The 23,231-nt window shown below is 47.1% G+C and overlaps 1 protein-coding gene across 2 annotated transcripts; it reads left to right on the top strand.

The window, feature by feature from the left end:
- Positions 1-18,008: 18,008 nt before the first annotated feature.
- Positions 18,009-19,610, top strand: LOC149751572 (uncharacterized). 2 transcript variants are annotated; one of them, XM_089926559.1, is made up of 3 exons: positions 18,009-18,346; positions 18,628-19,101; positions 19,204-19,610. In XM_089926559.1, the coding sequence occupies exons 1-3, from the start codon at positions 18,110-18,112 to the stop codon at positions 19,369-19,371; spliced, it is 879 nt and encodes a 292-aa protein (XP_089782685.1). In that variant the 5' UTR covers positions 18,009-18,109; the 3' UTR covers positions 19,372-19,610. The 2 variants fall into 2 exon arrangements, with proteins under 2 accessions (XP_089782685.1, XP_089782684.1); XM_089926558.1 differs by having other exon boundaries at positions 18,628-19,610.
- The last annotated feature ends 3,621 nt before the right edge of the window (positions 19,611-23,231 follow it).

The raw sequence follows: 23,231 nt of genomic DNA, 5'->3' as shown, positions 1-23,231 counted from the left end.
CTATTCTCTAGATATAGTGGCATAACTAAGGCCATGAAAAAAGTTTATCACGTTTTAATAGCTATAAAAACAAACTAGAGAGTATCTTTTTTTTTAGTAACAAGAGACTAGGGTTGTCCCAAAGGCCTATGGTAAAGTTCTAATTGCAGGCGACTCGAAGACTCCTCAACTTGTTTATTTAAGCACTACAGTTAGAGACAAGCAATGCATCTTCAGTGGATAAGCAATCAAAGTTAAATCCATGAATACCATGGACGCTTTAAGAGTTAATTTTTCTGTCAGATGAACACCCCTCAACTATTTCGTTAAAGGCCACAAAGGTAAACAAGTGCATCAATAAGTGGCATGGGCAAATATTTGTACTATCCTAGTTAGGTATACAAACAATAGCATGATATACTATAGAAAAGTTCTCTTCAGATAAAAATGTACGTAAGGATCTTATCATAGAGCAAAAATTCTAGGGCAACATTGATGTCCGATATACAACCATCATGACATTCATTGTTATCCTACTCAAAATCTTCTCTTGCCGACTACTAATCATCTATTAATAATTGCAAAGCTGCATATCAGCTACATAACCTTTTAGTTTACTATTGAAACATTTTTGTTTTATAATTATATAGACAAGCCCTCATTACTCCTCTCTCCAAAAGTAATTTGATGTGTATCTTAAAAGGTGAAAGTGTCTTCCTTCAGGCTTCACCTAATAATTATCAAAAGAAAAAAAGAATGATTAAGCCTATGAAATTATAGCATAAGATTTAACTACATCAAAAAGCATAAGATGTCATAGGTATTGATATTTGCAATTACATGAAATGCAAATGGCTATGCATCTTTTCTGGATAACAATGTACCACCAGAAAATGGCCATGTGTCTTAAGCATCACTGCATGATGTGGTTATGTGGTGGCCTAATGAGCAAATGTCTGAAGTTAACATAAGCATAATGAAAGATGAATATTTAAATAAAATATTTAATTTTGATTAGGTTAATTAGTTCTCTTGGCTCTAGTGGATGACAAAGGTCACCAAAAGTGGCAGATCCCTGACCTCAGCTTATCCGTTTAGGGAAAAGAAAAGGCACTCCATATATTAACAAAAGTTTGAAGCATCTGGTCTTAAGTTAACTTGAAGTTTTCTCGCCACTTTCTTTCCTGCGGCAGCGCCACGAGATGCATCACCAGCTACGCCATCAAATAGCCCGACTCCACGCCTCACCTTCCCTAACCACCCTCTCTCGTCGAAAGAAAAGCACCAAGAAAACCCCTTCCCCGCGGAACGCGGAAGCGATGCTCGCCGACTCGATTCTCCGCGCTGCACACGTATCACCGACGTTTCTCCAACGCCCTTCCACGTATGTTGCACCAATGTCGCACGATCTCCACATAATTTAATCATTAATCAACTAGTTAATTAGTTAAGAGTCCCGTCGTTTCCACCTGTTTGACTGTTTCCCTCATTCTCATCCTCGTCCCCGCCGTATTAAAACAAAGGGATGGTCTCGTATGGATGAGCGCAAATTTAAAGTGAATGACGACGTACCATCCTGGTCGGACCTGCCCAAAAGTAACACAAAGGTTGGATTGCAGTTATGGTCTTAGCAATAGTTATACTGGTACAGCAATAAAGATACAATCCACCTGATTATCGCCAATCATAGAAAGCTGTTACTATGCTATTAATTTATGATTAGCTGTTAATTCAGAAATGGCAAAATATGATCCGACCTGCTAATCTGATCCGTATTTGACCCATCATAAATGGGTTTGGATTTGGCCTAAATAAGTTCAGATTGTAAACAAGTTGACTTATTTAACATGTTTATTAATTGGGTCGGATACATATTTTAGATGTATGACCTGTTTAATCTGTTTAATCCATTTAATATATGAGCCTCATTGGGCCTGATTTTATTCCAAATAAAATAGATGGAGCAATATATAAATATCCTTAGGCTAACGATTTCAAGATCCAACGACTAAGAGCGGAAGATCATCAGATGAAAACCCTAACTAAAAGAAGAGAAACCCTAGAGCCCTCGGGCTCTTTCCCTCCTCCATATGTCCCTCTCTTCCCCTGGCTGTCGAGCCACCGAAGGTCTCCCTCCGACCGTCACCCCTCCATCGAAGACTGGAGCCGGCCATTACCTCCCTCTGCCGATTATCGGTACTCTCGTCCCCTCAGATCTGACCTTTTCGTGGGATTTGACCTCGGTCCCCTTAGATTCGGCGAACAAACGAGAGGAATAGAGGAAGAGAAGATATCGGATCTCTATGGGTTTTGAGAGGAGGATGGGATGAAGAAGGAGAAGCAGAAAATTCGGGGATGCTAAGCCTTCGATAATGCTGAGGAGGTCAGTGAGGAGGGACTCGACGTCGACGACGGTGCCGCCGGCATCGGGGTCGGAGGAGGGGGCCAAGGGTCAGAGGATTTCATCGAGATCTGGAGGGTCGTCGGAGGAGCGGAGGAGGGAGTGGTGGCCGCGGAGGAAGACCCGGGGGTCGACGGCCCACGGCTTGCTACGGTTGGGGTCATGGGACCTTCCGAGGTGGGGCTTTTGGGAGATGGGCGGTGGCCGCTGGCGGCGAACGGAGGGGGAGGCGGATGAAGTGGGAAAGGCGACGTCTTTGGCGCTGGAAGGGTGAGGAATGAGGTCTTGGAGGAGAGGGGTGAGAGGAGAATGGGGAGGGGAGGGGGTCGGGTCGGGTCGGGATTATCTATTTATTAAACAGGTTAAACGGGTCGGGTCGGATTACCTATTTAATAAACAAGTCAGATTCAAGTTGTAATTTCTGACCTGTTTAATAAATAGGTCGGGTTCAGATTTATGATTTTCTGATCCGACCTGCATCTGACCCGATCCGTTTATGTCCGATCCGACCCGATTGCCACCTCTAACTGTTATAATGCGATGATGATACTTTCCGGTTAATTAGGTAATAGACACCATTCTCATCATATATATATATATGTGTGTGTGTGTGTGTGTGTGTGTGTGTGTGTGTGGATGGTTGGGGGGGAGGTGCTGGGGTAAGCATTCCTAAGCACTCCTCCACTCTCATTCTCTCTTTCTTTCCCACTAATGCTTTAGGTCTTCACTGATTTAAGCATCGGAGGGTCCTTCCGCAATTAACCTTCGGATAAGTAAACTTTTGTGCAAGTTGATCTCCCGCCTTCTTCCTAGATTCTAGCCAACTTTGTTGCACCTCAGTGTCAACCGACCTTGGCGTACCTCAGTTTCGGCCAACCATGGACCACCTCGAGTGGTAATCGACCTCTAACCATCTCAAGCGGTCACCAACCTTAACTCAGTTCCTAGCAACAACACTACTTTCTCCTATCTTTTTATACCAATCGGTTGCAAAACCTAGCTACCAAATTATCTCTACAATAAATTTCACAATTTTCCCACCCCGTAATGCTCTACACTGACATTAGAGCCCCGTCTCATATTTTACATTACACATGTTTCTCATGCGACTGCCCATCAAGTGTGATATGCATCTCTCTTTGTTAAATTTTATATTTATTTAGTTAGAAGAATTTTTTATTATGAGTACATGATATATGAAAAAATGATTTTTGCATCTTAGCCATGGAATAGTGATACATTTTACATTGGCTTATATTTGGTCGAGCATCTATTTTTCTGAAAAAATTATATAAAATATATGTTATTTTTTTAATAAAAAAATCTTATCTAATGTTATCTAAAAGCTTAAGTATATTTCTGAAAAAAAATAATTTTAATTTTCAGTCGGCAAAAATTAGAGTTTTCTATATTCCACATATTTTTATAAAATATAAAAAAATATTTCTAAAAAAGTTAGTTTTTCGTCACTAAGATCAAAATTTATATTTTGGACCACAACATCATAATTTCCCACGTGATAAAAACGTCCAAGAATTTTATTCAATCATCGAGGCGGAAAAGCCAATGGAATTTTCTTTCCAAGCTAATCTTATCAAGGAAAACCCTGGTTGCTGCATGGAGGTAAAATGTAACTTTCATGGAGCCTTTTCACCGTCTGAACGTTACAGTTAAAAATCATTTGTCAGCAGTAGATCGATACCTTTTTCTCCCAAGGAAGCCGAGCAGGGTTTTCTGTCAGTGCATCTAATTTGGCTTTGATATCGGGGCTCTCTGAAAGCCGTCACATGCTTTGTTCGGCGTTCTACTGCAGCCATGAGTGCGACTCTTCCTTCCTTATTCGATAAGTACGGCGGAATTAATGCTACCATCATGATGCTTGCTCGCAGAGTTTTTCCTTCGATTCCGGTACTCTATCCCTTATTTCATAATGAAAGCAAGATACGAAAACAGTGACAAATATTCTGCTTATTAACTACTCAATAATTGCAGGGTAGAGGGAAATATTGCCATTACTCACCGTTTGGTCAGAGCATAACAGTACCTGATAAATAGAATTGCCCGATTGTTTGAAAACAGATGGGAGGCACCGAAGCATGCTGTGGAGAGGCTTTTATCCAGGCTGCCGAGATCCGCAGGACCATGGAGACGATTTCCTCTAGAATGGTCAGAAACTTTTAGGACTCTCATCTTGCTAACTCAGCACCTCAAATTCGTCCTTATTTTTTTAGAAGCCCCTATCTCCTCCTCCCTCTCAAAGTAAACTCTAATGGTAGTGCGATCGGCAAACAAAAGTAGATTTTGTGATCAGATGTCACGACTCACAGATCATTGCTGCGGGCAGGCAAAGCACAGATGACTGTCAGCTTTAGCGGCGGAGTTCAGAGCAGCATGGAAAAGTATCTCCTACACGAGACGACGATTAAAGGCAGAGCGCATCATTCTTGAGGGCGACTCGACCACGGTGATCGATTGACTGTGCGAAGAGGGGCGGAGGGGGATGTGAGTTCCCTACTCGATGACATCTGGTGGATGATGAGAGATTGTACTGACTTTCAGACAGTGCAAGTGTATAGGAAGGTGAATAGGACTGGCGATTGGATTGCATCATTTGCAGCACAGCACTCCGAAGGGGTTCTATGGATCGACCAAGATATTCTTTTTTCGCAGTTTTGTCAGATTGTTGCTCTTGATTCTGCTGGTTGTACCTATGCTAGAATAGAATGAGCAATCGTTGTAACAAAAAAAAAATCTTTTATAAGAGTTTTAATTTAAAAAATTTTAATTTCTTTTATAATAAATAAATAGATTTTATTTTTAAAATTTTAGTTAATTTAAATATTTTAAAATTTTTTTATCGGTTCAATAGAGTCACAACTTTAAGTTGTAACTTTTCCAAAAAAATATTATTTTTTAAAAAAATAGCATTTTTAAAAATTTATTGTAGTACATGTGCGGAGGTGCATTTAGTGCCACATCGGAGGAACCGCGAATCCAAAAAATATATTCCGACTAGTTATTTTGAGAGAGATTCTGAATTATTTTTAGACAACATACACCATATAGCTCGATCCAAAAAAAATCTTTTCAATCTTTTAAATTTATTTTAATAAATTATTTTTTATAAACTTATTTTAAAAATAATAAAATAGTAATATAGCTATTGTTAGACCTATCTTCTTTTTTTTTTTGCTAAGACCAGCAGGTCAGACTACTCGAGCCCCAACACACCCAATAAAATCAAAAAACAGAATATTACGGAATGCCCTAGGCAAATCCTTTTCCGGGGTCCACAAGGTGCTACCAGAGTGATTGGCCGCATAAGCGGCCACCCAATCCGCAATACTATTGGCCTTCCGAAAAACGTGCTTGGCTTGAAAGGCCATCTCATCCCCGCTCATCGACCAAATGTCCCGAAGTAGAGGGTGGTCCCTACCCCAGCCACTCAGACCCCCTTGGATCCAATCTATCACTGTGACTAAGTCACCCTCCAAAATGATGGAGCTGGCCTGCAATACTCGGCGAGCATAGCGAATGCTCGCCTAAGCTGCACGCAGCTCAGCTCCAAGAATCGTGGTATTCGACAACTGACAACCACATGCGGCTACCACCCTCGAGCACGAGTTCTTAACCATGAAACTCGCGCCCCCTTTGTACCCTCCATCTAGTACTGATTCATCGAAGTTGACTTCGAAAAAACTCGAAGGTGGGGGCTCCCAGGTGAAGAACACCATCCATGGTGCTACCTGAGCATAATGAGAGTTCGAGATATCCCGAGCTGTCAAAGGCCCGCCTACCGGGGTAACCCAAAAGAACTTCGCAGCCAGTATTCGGCCCCGCTCCACCGCAAGCCGCGGAGACAAGCTGCATTCACCGAAGGTCCAAGCATTTCTAGCCAATCAAATCTGGTGGGCGATGCAGGTCATTTCAAAAGCTATATGACGCAATTGGGGACTACTAGACCATCGCCGGATGGCTTGGACGAACTGGTCCCTCTCGCCCCAGACTCCTTATGGGAACCCGGATAGCTGCCAAGTTCCCCTCGCCCACCCACACCGAAAAAGCACGTGGTCGACAGTCTCGTCATCCCCATGCCAAGCACAATGTAGGGGTATGCTCCCTCCGTCTACTCAGGCCGCTCTCATGAGTAGTCTGTTCCAAAGCACCTTCTAAATGAACAAGGCCAGTCTCGAATGTAGCTCAAACCGCCAAACCCAAGCACAATCCGGGCCGGTCTCATGATCCAGCTCCAGGACCCGGACGACGTCCCCTACACTGACCCTGGTCCTACAGGAGAACCGTCAGGCCCGGGCATCCGGTTCGGTGCACTCCGACATTTGAAGGAGTCGCGCCGACTCAGCTAGATGCACACCAAACACCTACCTCAACCTATCCTCATCCCACTCCCTCCTTCAGGAGTGAGTAGATCGCACACCCGTAAACCATCGACCCCCTTCAGATTAACCATGGTTGGCCACCATCTCACCGAAAGGTCGTCCAACCATGGATCTACCACCACGTCAATACTTCTATCATCACCGATTAGCCATCTAGTGTTAGCTAGGGCCATCGGCAGAAACCTCCTAATCCCGTGCCATGGGAAGGAGACTAGAGTCCCTATATCTTCAACACCCGTCGTATCTAGACCTCGTATCGTGCAACGTGGTTAGCATCTTAGGCCACCAACCAGCGTTTGAAAGAGTCCATTGACCGACAAAGTGTTTGGTGGACCCAACATTCAAACCAAACCCAACTCAGAATTTTAAAATCCCATTGTCCATGATATCTTTGGTAAAGTCATCCACAGATTATTAATCCAAATCGATGTGACATCAATAACAAATTTCTGACTTCCAAAAAAAAAAAAACAAATTTCTGCTTCGAAAAGCAGCAGTAGTCGGAAGGTCGGCACGACTCCTTCCCTAGTCCGCGCTAAGGGGATGTTTCTTCTTCTTTTTTTTTTGGTAAAAAACGGCTACTCAATCATATAGATCTAACATAAGTACAGCCTGCCATGTCCGTAGAAATAAAAGACAACAGAGAAGAAGGAGCGTCAACAGTAGACGTCCACAAAAAATCCCCGGAATGCCGGGCCACAAAAGAGGCGACCCAATCTGCGGCCCTGTTCGCCTCTCTAAACACATGACCAATCTGGAAACCGACCATCGTCTGAGCCATCCTCCGAGTCTCCCAAATGAGGGGGTGACCGTCGCCGTACCTGTCCGCCCCCCGGATCCAATCGATCACCACCGCAGAGTCTCCCTCGAGGAACACCCTCTCGACGCCAAGAACCTGCCTGGCATAGGATAACCCCTCCCAAGCAGCCCGTAGCTCCGCACCAACAACTGTAATCCCAGGTGTCCGACGCCCACCTGCAGCCACCAATCTACCACCGTGATCCCTGATCACAAAGCCGACCCCTCCAGTCAACCCGTCTAATGACCTACTGCCATCGAAGTTTACTTTGAGATAGCCAAGGGGTGGGAGAACCCAAGAGACAGTAACAAACAGGGGCGCTGAAACAGCGAAAGGAGAACCCCAGATGTCCCTGGCCATCCCAGAAGAAAACTCAGTGGCAGCCACCATAACCTCCCTCGCATGTCGCGCCGCCCTGTCCACCACCATCCTCGGAAGCCCCCTCCTCCCCTCAAATATGCCTGCGTTCCTATCCAACCAAATGTGGTAAGACAGGTACGCCCTCAATATCCCCTCTGCTGCCAACCTGGGTCTAGACATGGAATCTCTCAGCATCCGCAGCAGATCCTGTGTCGAGACTACCGCATCAATCAGGGGAACCGAAGAGCACTGCCAAATCTGTCGAGCTCTAGGGCACAATAAGAGAACATGCTCAATAGTCTCTACGATATCACCGCACGTCTCACAAAACTGAGATACCCCCATACCACGCCGAACAAGCAAACTCCTCGTCGGGAGACATCCCCACGCCACTTTCCAGATGAATAGTGCCACCCGTGGGTGAATCCGTAATCTCCAAATCCATCCTCCCTCAATCTGTCGCGCTGGCGTCCTGCAGAACAATGCACAAAGATCCCTGGCCCTCACCCGCGACCGCCCCGTCGGAGTCCAAAGCAGCCTATCCGACACCCCTCCAGAGGGAATAGGCAAGGCCAAAATCATCTCCGCCAACTGCTCACCAAACACCTCCCTGATCAGCCCCACCCTCCAATGACTCCCCTCAGAATCCAGCAGATCCCTGACCCTACACCCGGCTAGTCTCGCAGAGTCCACCATGGTCGGCAGACGACAAATCGGCCAATCAGTCACCCAGCTATCCTCCAGCACATCTATCGAGTGCCCGTCACCAATCACCCATCTGATCTCCGGAAGCACCACCATAGCCCTGGCACACATCACTCGCCATGTAGGAGAGAGGTGACGCTCCATCCGCCCCCCAGGCACCAAGACACCATATTTGGCCCTCATCAATGAGGACCACATACTCTCTGGCTCAAGCACAAATCGGGCAACATGCCTCGCCGCTAACACCTCCCGTCTCGTCATCAAAGACTGCACTCCCAGCCCCCCGGCACTGGTCGGCTGGCAAACACTCTCCCAGGCCACCAAGTGGATCCCGCCTCTGCCACTCCTCCTCCCCCAGATAAACTCCCTGAACAACTGCTCAAGGGACCTCAAGACTGACACCGGAATATCGACATGGGATAGAAGATAAATAGGAACAGATGAAAGTACAGAGCGTACCAGTACGATCCTCCCCATCATAGACAATGAATGGGACTGCCAGCCCTCCAGTCTCCGTCTGACGCTAGTCACAAGGGACGCACAGTCCCTAATCCTCAGACGACGACCACATAAAGGTACCCCCAAATAAGATATCATGCCCCCCTGTTCTCCTACTCCTAGAACCTCCAGTATAGAACGCTTCAGCGCCCCGCGCGTCTTCGGACTAAAGATAACAGCGGACTTGTCCAAATTGACCTGCTGCCCAGACAGAGCACAGTAATCCCGAAGAATCTGATCTATAACTCGAGCCGACTGTCTCGTGGACCTGGCTAAAAGCATACAATCATCAGCAAATAACAGATGGGAGATCGCCACTGCTCCCTCCACCGGTCTGTAAGCCTCCAGCTCCTGACTCATCACTGCCTGCCGCAAGAATCTAGACAATGCATCCGCACAAATAATAAACAGCAATGGAGAAAGGGGACAACCCTGACGCAAACCCCCAGACGACGAAAAGAAACGGGAGGGCGAACCGTTCACCAAAAGAGCAAAAGAGGGCCCCCTGATGCAGCTCATCGCCCACCTGATCCATGTCTCATGCACCCCAAACAACCGCAAGGACTGCTGCACAAAGTCCCACCTCATCCTGTCATAAGCCCTCTCCATATCAAGCTTGACCCCCATCAAGCTTCTCCTCATCGGAGCTCTGCTAAGATCAAACATAAACTCCTGAGCAATGAGTACATTGTCCGATATACTCCGCCCCTCCAAAAAAGCCCCCTGCTCCGGGGATATAAGCCTGGGGAGCACCCCCCTCAATCTGATAGCGAGAATTTTCGTCGTCACCTTGTACAAGGTCGTACAAAGGCTGATCGGACGAAAATGACTCGGCTCCGTAGCATCCTGTCGTTTCGGAATCAGGGCAATGAAGGTCCTCTGCCACTCAGCCGCCATCACTGCTGTACTGAAGAACTGCTGTATAGCTGCCGTCACATCCCGTCCTACTATCATCCAATATCGCTGAAAAAACACCGGTGGGAACCCATCCGGCCCCGGCGCCTTGTCCCCTCCGAGGGACCACACCGCCTCCCTGATCTCCCTCTCTGATACCGGTCTAATCATATCAGAGTTCTCCACCTCTGTGACCAACTCCCCTGGCGGAGGAATATCTGCTAGGCTCGCTACACCAGTCTGCTCTGTCCATCTGCTCCTAAAGAAGCTCACCAGAATCCTCTGTATCACCTCCGGCTCCTCCGACTGCTGCCCCTCCTCATCCCTAATAAATCTGATCCTGTTCTGATTCCTCCTAATCACTGTCGCCTGGTGAAAATACCTGGTATTCCTGTCCCCCTCCATGATCCACTGAACCCTTGCCTTCTGTCTCCAAAAAATCTCCTGCTGTCTAAGTAGACCATCATGCAGAGCAAGTAAGGATCTAAGCTCCCCCACATCCTCATCTGACAGACCCCCTCCGCGAGCCTCCTGATCCTGTAACCTAACAATGGCCTCCTCTGACTCCTCAATCCTCCTAAAAATGTCTCCCACCTCCTCTCGATTCCATCTCCTCAGCCTTCTCCTCGCCAACTCCAACCTCCTGGACACCCGGTACATGGCATCACCCCTCACTGGAGTGCTCCACGCCTCCCTGACCATCTCCCATGAACGAGGGTAAGAGAGCCATATCTTCTCGAACCTGAATGGGGGGTGCACCGGAACAAAGGCATCAGTGCTCATCAACAAGGGACAGTGATCAGATGCAATCCTGGGTAAGTGAGAAACGCGATGATCCGGGAACCTCTGGACCCATCCAGCTGTCGCACAAGCTCTATCAAGTCTCTCCCAAACCCTGGCCGGACCCTGTTGATTATTGCACCATGTAAACCTTGGACCTGTAAATCCCAAGTCAATCAACCCATTTGTAGTCAAAAAATCCTCGAATTCCTTAACCTTCCTCTCGTGGGAGAAAGGCTTACCCCCCATCTTCTCCTGAGGGTCGACAATACAATTAAAATCACCCGCCATCAGAAAAGGGAAGCCCTGAGCAACCAACTGCGATGCCTCCTCCCACAACCGTCGCCTCTCCCTGAAGTCAGTACTCGCATACACCGCCGCAAGAACCCAGGGATCGTCTGTGCCCTCCGAGATCACCAGGATCACCTCTTGGCCACAAACATGAAACGGATCCAATCTACACGACTCCAGCCTCCACGTGACAATTATCCCGCCCGACAATCCACGGGACTCCACTGCATAGAATCCCCATGACCGAGGGAGCACTCTCCTTGCCTTCTGAAGGCTCCTACCCGATAAACGGGTCTCAAATAGAATACAAATTTCCGGTCTGTTCTGTAGCACAAACCTCCGGAACGCCGGGGCAAAAGAGGGCTTCCCCGCACCTCGACAATTCCATAGGAGGACCTTCATTGTTCACCCATGGTAATATCACAACCCACCATCCCGGGGTTGCACTCATGAAACTCCACCTCATTCTCAGCTCCCTCACTAACCAATCCTCCTCTGTTCACCTTCCTCACCACACCCTTCAATTGATCCAAGGCACAGAGGGGAACATCACTGGTCTCCGGCACGGGACACCCTACACGAACCACCACCTCATTCCCAGGTCCGTCACAAGCCGATGCCGATACTCCTGTATGCACCCTCTCCACAGCGGTCTTCAGTTGGTCCAAGGCTCGGAGATGAGCACCACCAGCCTCCGGCTGAACCTCCTGGCCCAACGCCATTCCTCGCTCTGGTGCAGGAAGCACCGGCCCTCTATGCAGTCTGCTACCTGAGTCCTCGCTCTGGCCACCCCCCACACCACAGGGTCTGGAGGACTCTCCCATATCCGGCAGCACAGGGAGCTTACCCCGATCCACCTGTACCGCTGTGGCCACCGCAGACGGAGGTTGGTCGAGCGGCCCAACCGCACCCCCCATCCCCACCAAAGGACACGGCCCTACCTTCTTCCTTGCCAGCCGTGCCGCCTGATCAACTGCCAGCTCCGGGGCCAACGCCGTCACAGAGAGGGACCGGACCAGGGTCTTCCCAGTCGCCCCCATCACCACCCGCCGAGAGGGACCACCGCCTTTGGACTCCCGCTCCGCCCTAGGAGGCCGACCAAGCACCGCCGAGAGGGGCGGAGGGGAGCTCTTGCTCCTCCAGCGGCGGCTACCCCCCGACCTCTCCTTCCTCAAAGAACCAATCCCTCCCCCGGGGGAGGCCGAGCGAAGCAACCCCTTAGAACTAACAGGGCTTCTGCTTCGTTTCATCGGGCTCCGACCCGTTCCGCCGAGTTCATTGGTATCATTCTTGACCCCGAGAATGAATCCCACCTCGCCCACATCATCAGACTCGACCCCATCCCGAACAAGATTGGGTCCCGCGTCACCCACAGTCCGAGTCGGCACTGAGTCGATTCCACCCGAGCTCAGACCTGGATCCGACACAGCTGCCGCACCTTCGGCCTGGCTGGGGCAACTCGGGCCGCCCTTGTTGACACCTCCGCCGGCTTCCGAGACGTCCTTCTCCGGCGTCCTTCGGCGAGCAACCTTGGTGGGCTTTTGCCACCCATCAAGGTCGATCGGGGAAGATCCCGCACCATCCCTGTTCACGCCTGGCTTCTGACCGGAACGGGGAGAGGTAGGTGCCGCACTCGGACCACCCCCTGGCTTGGCCGTCATCTTCCTCCGTGCCGACCCCTTAGCCGCCCACGGCGCCCGTACATGCCCCATAACCATCCATGGGCCGAACAGCGGTGGATCCCCCGGTTCACCACCGCCCCCATTCACCTGAGCCGACGGCCTCGGGGGTTCCATCCCATCACCATGAGTCTCCCCTTCTTCCGCCACCTCGACCTCCGGGATGGAAAATGCACAGTTCGCCATCGGATGCCCGATCCGCCCGCATCTGGAGCAGGGAGCTGGCAGGTTTTCATAGATGAAATCCTGCCAGAAAACCTCCGCAACCCCCATCGATGACCCCCTCACTAGAGTGCCCGGTTTGAGAGGAGCTGAGCAATCCACAGCAACCTTCACTCTGGCAAATCCACAGCGCCTCCCCTGCTCTGTGACCCCATCCAAGGCCAGAGGAGTACCAGCCGAGGCAGCAATCCGCATGATGGTCGCCTTCTTCCAGTAATCCAAAGGCAACCGAGGCATGCGGAGCCAAACGACCACCCGACTGAGTCCCTCGTCGCCCGGAATGAAGTTAGGACGCCACCGGTCCATTGCAAGAAGCTGACCGGCCACCATCCAAGGACCGCTCGCCAGAGCAGCTTCCCGATCAGCCTCGTTCTCAAATCGGACAGCGAAGAACCCGTCCGTCAACAAGAAACACTCCACCTCGTATCCCAGGCGCCCCACCCTTTTGATTTCCTTCGCCACCCAGTCCGCCGGAACATACCTCCCAAGACTTCTCACCAAGATCGTAGAGTTCCGCCACTCCGAACGACTTCCCTCCAGCTCCTCCTCCGGGACGTCCACCACCTCAGCGAACCTTCTCTGCAGCAGTTCCAACACCCTTGGGGAGGGACGATAGGAGGGCCCATATTGCCTCCGCGGCTCTCCCTTGGCCACATCTGCCCATGAGCGGCCCTTCTCCGCAGCCCCTGAGCCTAAGCCCTTCGGCATCTCAGCTTCCGGCGCCGCCGATCCACCCCCCGAATCAGTCATCCCCACACACCCCCACCTATTCGACAGAATACCCCAAAGACCCCCTCAGAGAACGCGAATATTGATGCACCCGCTCTCCACTCTTGTTTTGCTGGTATATATTTCATAGGTCTCCCAGGGAATGTTTCTTCTTGGATAGGTCCTTAAAACAGCCGAAACCAATCCGCGTACTTGGCGTCCACATTATAATGCACCTTGTGCGACGTGCACAAAACAACAACTTTCTGCTTCGAAAAGGAGCAGTAGTCGGAAGGTCGGCACCACCCCGTAGTCCCCACAAAGGGGAGGTTTCTTGTTGGATCCTTGATCTATATACTTAAAACAGATGAAACTAATCCTCGTACTCGGTGTCCACATTATAATACACCTTGCTGCGACCTGCACTTGTAGGAATATTTTATATGGATATCATCCTCAGATCAAAAATAATATAAATAGAGAGATTAAAATTACCATATTTAGTTGCACCATAATGATTCTCCATTACTGTAATCCCAAATTACCTATATTTCTTAAATTATCATCAACCCAGTAATAGAATATCTATCATTGAGGTCAGAAACCTAAAATGACCTCAGGACAGTAATTTTGAGCTAAAAATTGAGAACAAAAATGCTACTCAATTCAGCAAAAAAAAATCAATATACTATTAATATATTATGTCAACATTATATATATATTGTATTATATTGATATTATATATTATATTTATAATATTCAAAAATAATTTAAAATTATAGTAGAAATATATTATTATATTTTATATTTATCTAGTGAAAGTATTTGCCTTATTTTCCTAACTGAAATAATTATTAGTATTAAAAAATAACATAATATAAGTATATAATAAAAATATTAATTATATAATAATAATTAATGTATTTTTATAGGATCAATATTTTATAGAACTAATAAATATATTTTATAGATATACCAAGGATAATTTTGGTATTATATGGTGAGTAATCTTTAATTTCCATGAAATACCAAATAAGTTACTCGTGTATACCTGAAAATTTTTAATGACTGAAACATATCATACCAAATACGGTAATTTTAAATAATTAAAAATCAGATTATCCGAAAATAAAGATCACCAATGACCTAAGATCATCTTGATGATCCTATTTGGATCACCAAAGACCATTCGTGATTTGGCAGGATGTACTAACGTTAGAGTTATATGAATTGCCGTTTTCATTAAAAAAAAAAAAAAGCCCATCCGTAAGTATATATTATATAATGCATTCTATATTTTATTCAAAAAGCTGTATAAACTATGGTATCACGAGTTGATGATATGATCCACTTGGAAATCATTGAACCTGCTATATCTGTTGCCCGTGTCGGTCTACAGTAGAAACAATATGTGGCCGATACTTTTGTAATAATGTCCATGAAGATAAACCATGCACATCAGAGTCACCCATTATCCATCGGATCTCGTTCACATAGAAGCTGGTCTATGTCACCTAATGCATGTATCTTAACAAAAGTTTTAACACCACCTTGAAGGAACTTATATGCTCTCTCTCAAGAGGAAAACTAGTTTATTCCTCCGAGGATATCCATCCGAATGTGACCTTTCTCCTTGGTCAATACCTGACATTTTTTTTGGGGGGTAGAATAAGGATGGCGTATTTACACCCACTCCTCATAACGCCAAAACGACACCAATTCGCTGACGCACGGACCCTAACCCAGATGGTCTCCACGTATCTCCGCGTGACGATAACGATTCCAGAGAGCGAGCGAAAGGGTAATTTCGCCAATAGCATATATTTTAGTGCGACGATGACGGGTAGTTCTAAATACACCCCCCCCCCCCGATTGCTCAGGACACCCCCCAAAAACCAAAAAAAAAATACCCAAACTAACCTTTAGTGTAATTACCATATTGCCCTTGAAATTTTCTCAGTACACCCCCCTTCCTCCTCCTCCATCTCCTCCTCCGTTTCGTTTTGAAAAGGAAAAAAAAAACCACCCCTCAAACCCCCCTTAAACCCCTCGATCCATTTACATCGTTTAGGCGATCTTTGAAGGAGATTTAAGCCCCATTCGAAGCATGGACAAGCAACTAGTGATTTGGGACGAAGAATCGGCCGCAAAGGTACGTGTTCCACCTTGTTTCGAAAGTTTTTTTTTTCACGGTTCGTGCTCCGTTCGGCACTGGATCGCCGAACAAAAGGCTTCTGTTCGGCTGCATAGTGCCGAACAGAAGCCTTCTGTTCGGCAACGCTCTACCGAACAGAAGGCTTCTGTTCGGCTGCACAGTGCCGAACATAAGGCTTCTGTCCGGCACACTGCAGTCGAACAGAAGGCTTCTGTTCGGCACTCTGCAGCCGAACAGAAGCCTTCTCGTGCCAAATCGCGTGCCGTGCTGAATTTTGTGCCGAACAGATCCTCTGATTCATTAATTCTTGATGATAAATTATTTTATATGTAGGGCTATGCTACAACCGAATCTAGTATAATTGGATCAGAATTTGTACTGGATTACACAAGCGAATTTACAACTTACGAGGTATTATAATATATTGTGCAATTTTGTATTAGTTTAGCGAGCTATTTTTACAACTGTGTACTTACATAAATTGTTTAATGTATAGATCTTCAAGAGTAGAGAGGACTTGTGTAATTGGTGTCGTGAAGCTGGGAGGCGAAATGGTTTTGTTGTTGTAATCAAATCATCCGATGCAGGTACCATTTCTAAGAAACCCAGAATTACGTTAGGTTGTGAGAGGGGTGGGACGTACCGAACCACAAAAGAAAAGCGAATAAAGACTGCCTGTGGGACAAAGAAGTGTGGATGCCCTTTTGCATTAAGAGGAAAGAAATTGGATACTGCGGATGATTGGATATTACTGGTCGTATGTGCACAATCATCCCGCTGCAGAGAATCTGGAGGGGCACTCATATGCAGGGAGATTATCTGAGCAGGAGACGGAATTGTTAGTGGATATGTCGAAGAGTTTGGTTCGTCCAAAGGACATATTATCCACATTGAAGGAAAGAGATGCCCTCAATGTTACGACTATCAAGACTATCTACAATGTACGTCAACGGTTTAAGGTTGCAGAGAAAGCCGGGAGGTCTGAAATGCAACATCTATTAGGTAAATTATCAGAGGCTAAATATATTGAGTGGCATAGGAATTGTACTAATACGGATGTTGTGCATGACTTATTTTGGGCACACCCTGGCAGCATTGATTTGTTCCGTGCATTTCCCCGTGTGTTGATAATGGATTGCACGTACAAGACGAATAGGTATCGTCTTCCGCTCTTAGAGATTGTGGGGGTGACATCTACTGACATGACATTTTCAGTTGCTTTTGTATACTTAAATTCTGAGGGGGAAAAAAGCTATACTTGGGCATTAGAGAGATTGCGCAGTGTCATAGCTGATGATGTTTTGCCTGAGTTGATTGTTACAGATAGAGACTTGGCTTTGATGAATGCAATTCATAGAGTATTTCCTACTGCTAGACATTTATTATGTAGATGGCATATTAGTAGGAATGTTTTGGCCAAGTGCAAAAAAATTTTCGAATTGAAGGAGAAATGGGATAAATTTATTATGAGTTGGAATGTATAATGCTGTCCTCCACGGAAGACGAGTATAATGATCGCTGGAGTGCACTACAGAGAGAGTTCGGTACCTATCCAGATGCACTACAGTATGTGTCAGATACTTGGCTGAGCAAATACAAGGAAAGATTTGTTGCGGCGTGGACTGATACATGCAGGCACTACGGAAATGTGACGACAAATAGGTATCACAAATAAAGACTCATTTAAATTTAATTTGCCTCAATTCTTATATCTAACTTTCATTTGTTTACTAGGGTCGAGAGTGCACATGCAAAGCTCAAAAAGCAGCTTGGATCAAGCCAAGGAAGTTTCGAGTCATCTTGGACTAGAATACATGGATTGATTGAGTTGCAGCACAGCTCTGTTAAAGCCTCATTGGAGAAGAGTTTATTGGTAGTGCAGCACAACTTCAAGCCAGCTGAATTCAAAGAGTTGCGAGGTTTCATATCTATAAGTGCGTTAAATCATGTCCTCGCCCAATCGAAACGAGCCAATTCAGTTGGGTTTGATGATTCAAATTGTGGGTGCGCTATTCGACGCACACATGGTATACCATGTGCTCACCAGATTGCGCGGTACAGGGTGGAAGGTCGGCCCATTCCTCTCGACTGCATAGATCCTCATTGGAGGAAACTTGATATTCTGCCTACCCCCCCCCCCCCCCCCCCCCCCCCGTGCAGCCAATTCAGTTGAGTTGTGATGCAGAGTTAGATTTGATTGCGCTACGATTCAAGAAGTTAGATGGGGCTTCTCAATTGCAGATGATCAAGAAGTTACGAGAGATTGCAAGTCCAGATAGTACACCTCTTTTAGAGCCTGCAAAACGGAAGACCGGTTCACGTGGGCGCGCTTCACTGAAGGTTGATACGTCTACTCGACGTGACCCGTCTGCGTTTGAGTTGGTTCTATCTGGACAGGATAGTTATTCACCTGGTGTTGAGAAAGTTACCATCCGCAATCCATCTACTCAGATTCAAAAGAGACGGCCCAAGCAAAAGGTAAGTACCAAATATTTATTTCCTTACAATAGGTATCACAACGTCTACGGGACGGTCCGTGCCGTGCCGGTATGTCATGTGCCGATACGGGACATGTCGGGACGTGCCGTGCCGAGATGTGCCGATACGGGACATGTCGGGACGTGCCGTGCCGAGATGTGCCGATACGGGATGTGCCGTGCCGAGATGTGCCGATACGGGATGTGCCGTGCCGAGATGTGCCGATACGGGACATGTTCTGCCATTGTTACATATTTTCTATCATTTGATATTATTTGCAGATTTTTCGTACTAGAGCCCAGTCACATACGCCCATTATCTATATTGATGCTATTCCTTCTGCCTTGAGACCATACATCCAGCATATCAAGGATGTAAAAGCTGATGGGAATTGCGGATTTAGGGCAATAGCTGACTTACTGGGATTTGGAGAAGATGACTGGGTGCGTGTTAGGAAGGATTTATTGCAAGAGTTGCAATGTCATTCGGACCACTATCGCACATTATATGGTGTGGAAGGGACGATTGCTGAGATCACTCATGCATTATCATATTATGATGATTGTCCACCATATGACAGATGGATGACTATGCCGGACATGGGTCATCTTATAGCATCCTGCTATAATGTTGTCCTATACCATCTCTCGTTGCAACAATGTCTGACCTTCCTACCTCTCCGTTCTGTGCCAGTACCTCTTCTATCCCGCAAAGATATCGCTATCGGATTCGTAAATGGAAATCATTTTGTTGAGGTACTACGTTCACAACACTTGCGAATATTTAATTTTGCTTATTTAATTTTGCTTATTTATAATTTTGTAGCTATTAATATTTTCTTATTTCTAATTTTGAAGGTGTTCTTGTTGCCGGGACATCCCGTTCCGCCAGTAGCGACCAACTGGCGAAAATATCATCTTCCTTGTGCTACCGGATGGGAAAATTCATATGAAGCACAGATTCAACAGTTCAAAGAGAGCATCTCACCTAATGTTATAATTAGCGAGACAGTAGAGTTAGATTGATTATTTATATATGTACAATTTTTGAAAGTTGTAAATTTTTTGGGGCTCTTAGAGTCATGTACTGTGAAACTCCATCATCAGCTGGGAATACATATGACGACTGTTGTTTCCGTTGAGATTTCAGATGTAAACAGAAACATACTTAAGAGCTGGTGGGAGCAAACAAATCAAACAGGGGAACTAATAGACCTTTCTGATGTACAAGAACTTAACGGTGACAAGCTTGAGCAGATGATTAACACATTTGTTGGAAAAGAGGGCTCTGTGATGTTCTTGGTTAAGAGGTTAATCGGCTGCCCTCTCCTTGCAAGGCCAGGTCTTGCCACTGGCACCCTCTTAGGCTTTGCTGCCTTTTTTGGAGGGGAACTTTGTCCAGGGTCAGCTTTGATTGGAACAACATTTGGAGGTACCTCAGGGGGAGGTGGAGGCAGAACATCAGTCGTATCAGATTCAGGGTCAAACCCCCCACGGGACTCCATCTCCTCAGGGGGAGGTGGAGGCAAGACAGTAGAGTTAGATTGATTGTTTATATATGTACAATTTTTGAAACTCCATCATCAATATAAATCAAAAAATATCTGTCTTCGCATTGTTAGATTGATTGTTATGTGCACTGTTATATTTATGTAAAATAGAACGGGCCAGGCTTTACAAAGATTACACGTAAATGTACCAAAAATATATATTTTTCATTAATATCAAAGGCTTTACAAAGATTACAAAGGCTCCATCATCAATCCCTATGACGCCATCGTCGACGCGTGTACTGCTGTACGTCCGAATGAGAGGGTCCTGGATCCAAATGAGAGGGTGCTGTACTCGGGCCAGGCTCATCACCCAGAAGTACCTGATGCATCTGAGAAATAGCATCATATAGGTGCCCGGCACCTAGTGACGTAGCCTCTGAGGGACCCATCCGTACAATGTCGGTACTGATACCGAGTGCAGCTGCATTACGCCGCCGGTGCATGTCAGCATCATCATGACCTCCCCTAGCTCCAGAATGAGTACTCGAGCGCAGATGAGGAGGCTGAACTGCAACGTGCGTGATACGGAGATACCACTCCATGTATCCCGGTACGCTGTCTGATGGCCGGGTAACTGGGTGGCTCCTGCTCGCCTGGCTCAGCACGTGGTCCTCCCACCGCTCCCAAAGCTGATCCATATAGGAGTAATGTATCCGGTACGAGCCTGCTGTGGAACCTCTGTTGGCTCGCGTAGGGGCTAGTGGCGCTCGAGGGATGGTCTGAATACGACCAAACTGTCTAAGAACCCTTTCTGGATGATAGGGTTCTACGATATCAAGGCACTTGATGGAGCCACTAAAAAATGCGACGGGTATATATGGGCGATCTCCCCGAAGCCGATGATGGGGATCCCAAATAACCTGTAAAACAAAAGGTCCATTTCAGTTTTATACTATATCGCATATTAAATGTACTGACAAACACAAGCAAATGGTAATATGATACGTACCTCATCGATGCTCAAAAGGTCCAATGACTCACGTAGAACCACTAAATGGTCCATCGTGGTACGGGATGGAGTACCGGGCATTCAGCGGTGCACGCGGGGACTGGCATCAGTATACTCGAGCGACGGGTGAGGACTGAGTGCTGGAAAATGCTCATAAATCCATGCCTGCAGAAGCGTCATATAACCACTGATCTGTCTCACTGATGACCTCGACGCAATCCCCAACTGCCGATACAAATATGCTAAGGCAGCTGTACCCCAGGCATATGTGCTCACCCTATCCAGATCCCGCAGTAAACACAGATACGCTATAGGCACCCTGGTCCCACTCTTATCAGCAAAGAGTGTGCAGCCTAACAAAAATAACAAATAGGCTCGTGCTGCACACTCTATCCTCTGCTGCCTGTCTCTATCAGATACAGAGTGAAACTGAGTCCTCAGCCACTCCATCCTCACAGACTGACCGCGCGATGACAGTACCTCCTGACGTGCGTCTCCAGCTGACACCCCCAACAACTCCACAAGTAGCTCCTCAGCATCCCGATCACTCATCCTCTCAGGAGAAACTGATACTGAGGAACCTGCGACAGGAATCCCTAAAATGGCGGATACATCATCCAACGTGATAGTGATCTCGCCAAATGGTATATGGAAAGTGTTCGTCTCGGGCTGCCATCTCTCTACGAAGCCCGAAATCAGAATCTTATCGATGAATCGATAAGAGCACTGTACTAACTCTACGAGGCCCGACTGCCTCAATAGTGCTCTGAACCTGGTATTTGGTTGGTTTGAAGACCACCACTTCCATTCACCAACCTTGGCAGTATGGTTCATGCACTTTAGTGGAGCTCGTTCCTGTAATATAAATGTATAATTACTACTACTTTATAAAACATCAATAAACAAAATATAATGCTATAACAAATAAACAATACCTGTTGCCTCCAGATGGAAGCTGCTATATGCGTCCTGAAACTGATCAGGACGGACTCATCCTCTGGACCTCCTGGACATGGTCCAACGGACTCATCGTCTTCGCCCCTAGCGGGCATATCATCATGCTCTGACTCAGGAGAGTCCGATGGCATATGAGCAGGCTCGGGAGAAGCAATTCTAGCACGACGTCTCCTAGCTGACGCCGTAGGTCTAACTCTGGCGGGACGGGGATCCATGTCTGAAAATATAGAAATTCAATGTTAGGCTATATCAAAGAAAATAATTCAATTGCATACATAAATGTTCGGCACAAAATTCAGCACGGCACGCACCAGAACCCTTCTGTTCGGCTGCACAGTGCCGAACAGAAGCCTTCTGTTCGGCTTCACAGAGCCGAACAGAAGGCTTCTGTTCGGCTGCACAGAGCCGAACAGAAGGCTTCTGTTCGGCTGCTCAGAGCCGGACAGAACCATTCTGTTCGGCACCGTGCAGCCGAACAGAAGGCTTCTGTTCGGCACCGTGCAGCCGAACAGAAGGCTTCTGTTCGGTTGAGTGTTGCCGAACAGAGGGCTTCTGTTCGGCACTGTTCAGCCGAACAGAACCCTTCTGTTCGGCGATCCAGTGCCGAACGGAGCACTGGAGGCGGGGGGGCGGGGAGCTACCTCGACGTGGTCGTGGAGGCGCCGGCGAGGTGCTCGTTGCTCGGGAGATGGCTGGGGAGGTGGTTCCGGGAGAATGCCGGCGACGAGAGGGAGAAGGGGAGAATGCCGGCGACGAGAGGGAGAAGGGGGAACGGGGGGGTTTTGGGCGAGGGAGAAGGGGGAGACGGAGGGGGTTTGGCCGCCGGCGAGGTGCTTGAGGTTCTTGAGGCGAAGTTTTTTGGGGGGAAGGGAGAAGCCGGCTGGAGTGGAGTTTTGGAGGGGAAGAGCGGGGTTGGGGGGGGGGGGTTTGGGGGGTGTAGAGAGCAATTTAGGTGAGGGGGTGGGGAGGGTGAAGGGTAATTTAGGATTTTTTAATTTTTTAGGGGTGTCCTTAGCAAATGGGGGGGTGTAGAGAGTATTTAATTTTTTTTTAATTTTTGGGGGGTGTCCTGAGCAATCGGGGGGGTGTATTTAGAACTACCCGACGATGACCTCTCCAAAGGCGTTTAGACCCAAAACAAAGACAGATTTGTTTCAGAGAAAGGACGGCTGCCGACTAGATGACTGCATATATGGTTAATCATTTAGAAAGTATCTTATAGTCAGAAAAGAAGGAGTTACCTCGGGCACTCCGTGAGCTTGTATTTTTTATTTTTATTGAATGTATTCGTACACATATTGTACAATAAATCCGTCAAAAAAAAATAATCTAGTATATTTTTCTATCTTTATCAGCTAACTTGAACTATCGAGGCCGATATGAATGTCTATGATCCAGCATGATTTGCAGCAATCTACACGAGCTAA

Source organism: Phoenix dactylifera, chromosome 12 (assembly GCF_051530095.1).
Source record: "Phoenix dactylifera cultivar Ajwa chromosome 12, Ajwa_hap1_PhDact_Kaust_v1.1, whole genome shotgun sequence".
Lineage (NCBI taxonomy): Eukaryota > Viridiplantae > Streptophyta > Magnoliopsida > Arecales > Arecaceae > Phoenix > Phoenix dactylifera.
This window is presented reverse-complemented; position numbering and strand designations above follow the sequence as displayed.

Coding starts and splice junctions, on each gene's coding strand:
- LOC149751572 (XM_089926558.1), top strand. CDS start 18,110: ATGATCAAGAAGTTACGAGAGATTGCAAGTCCAGATAGTACACCTCTT. Junction 18,347..18,627: donor AGAGACGGCCCAAGCAAAAG/GTAAGTACCAAA, acceptor TATTATTTGCAG/ATTTTTCGTACTAGAGCCCA.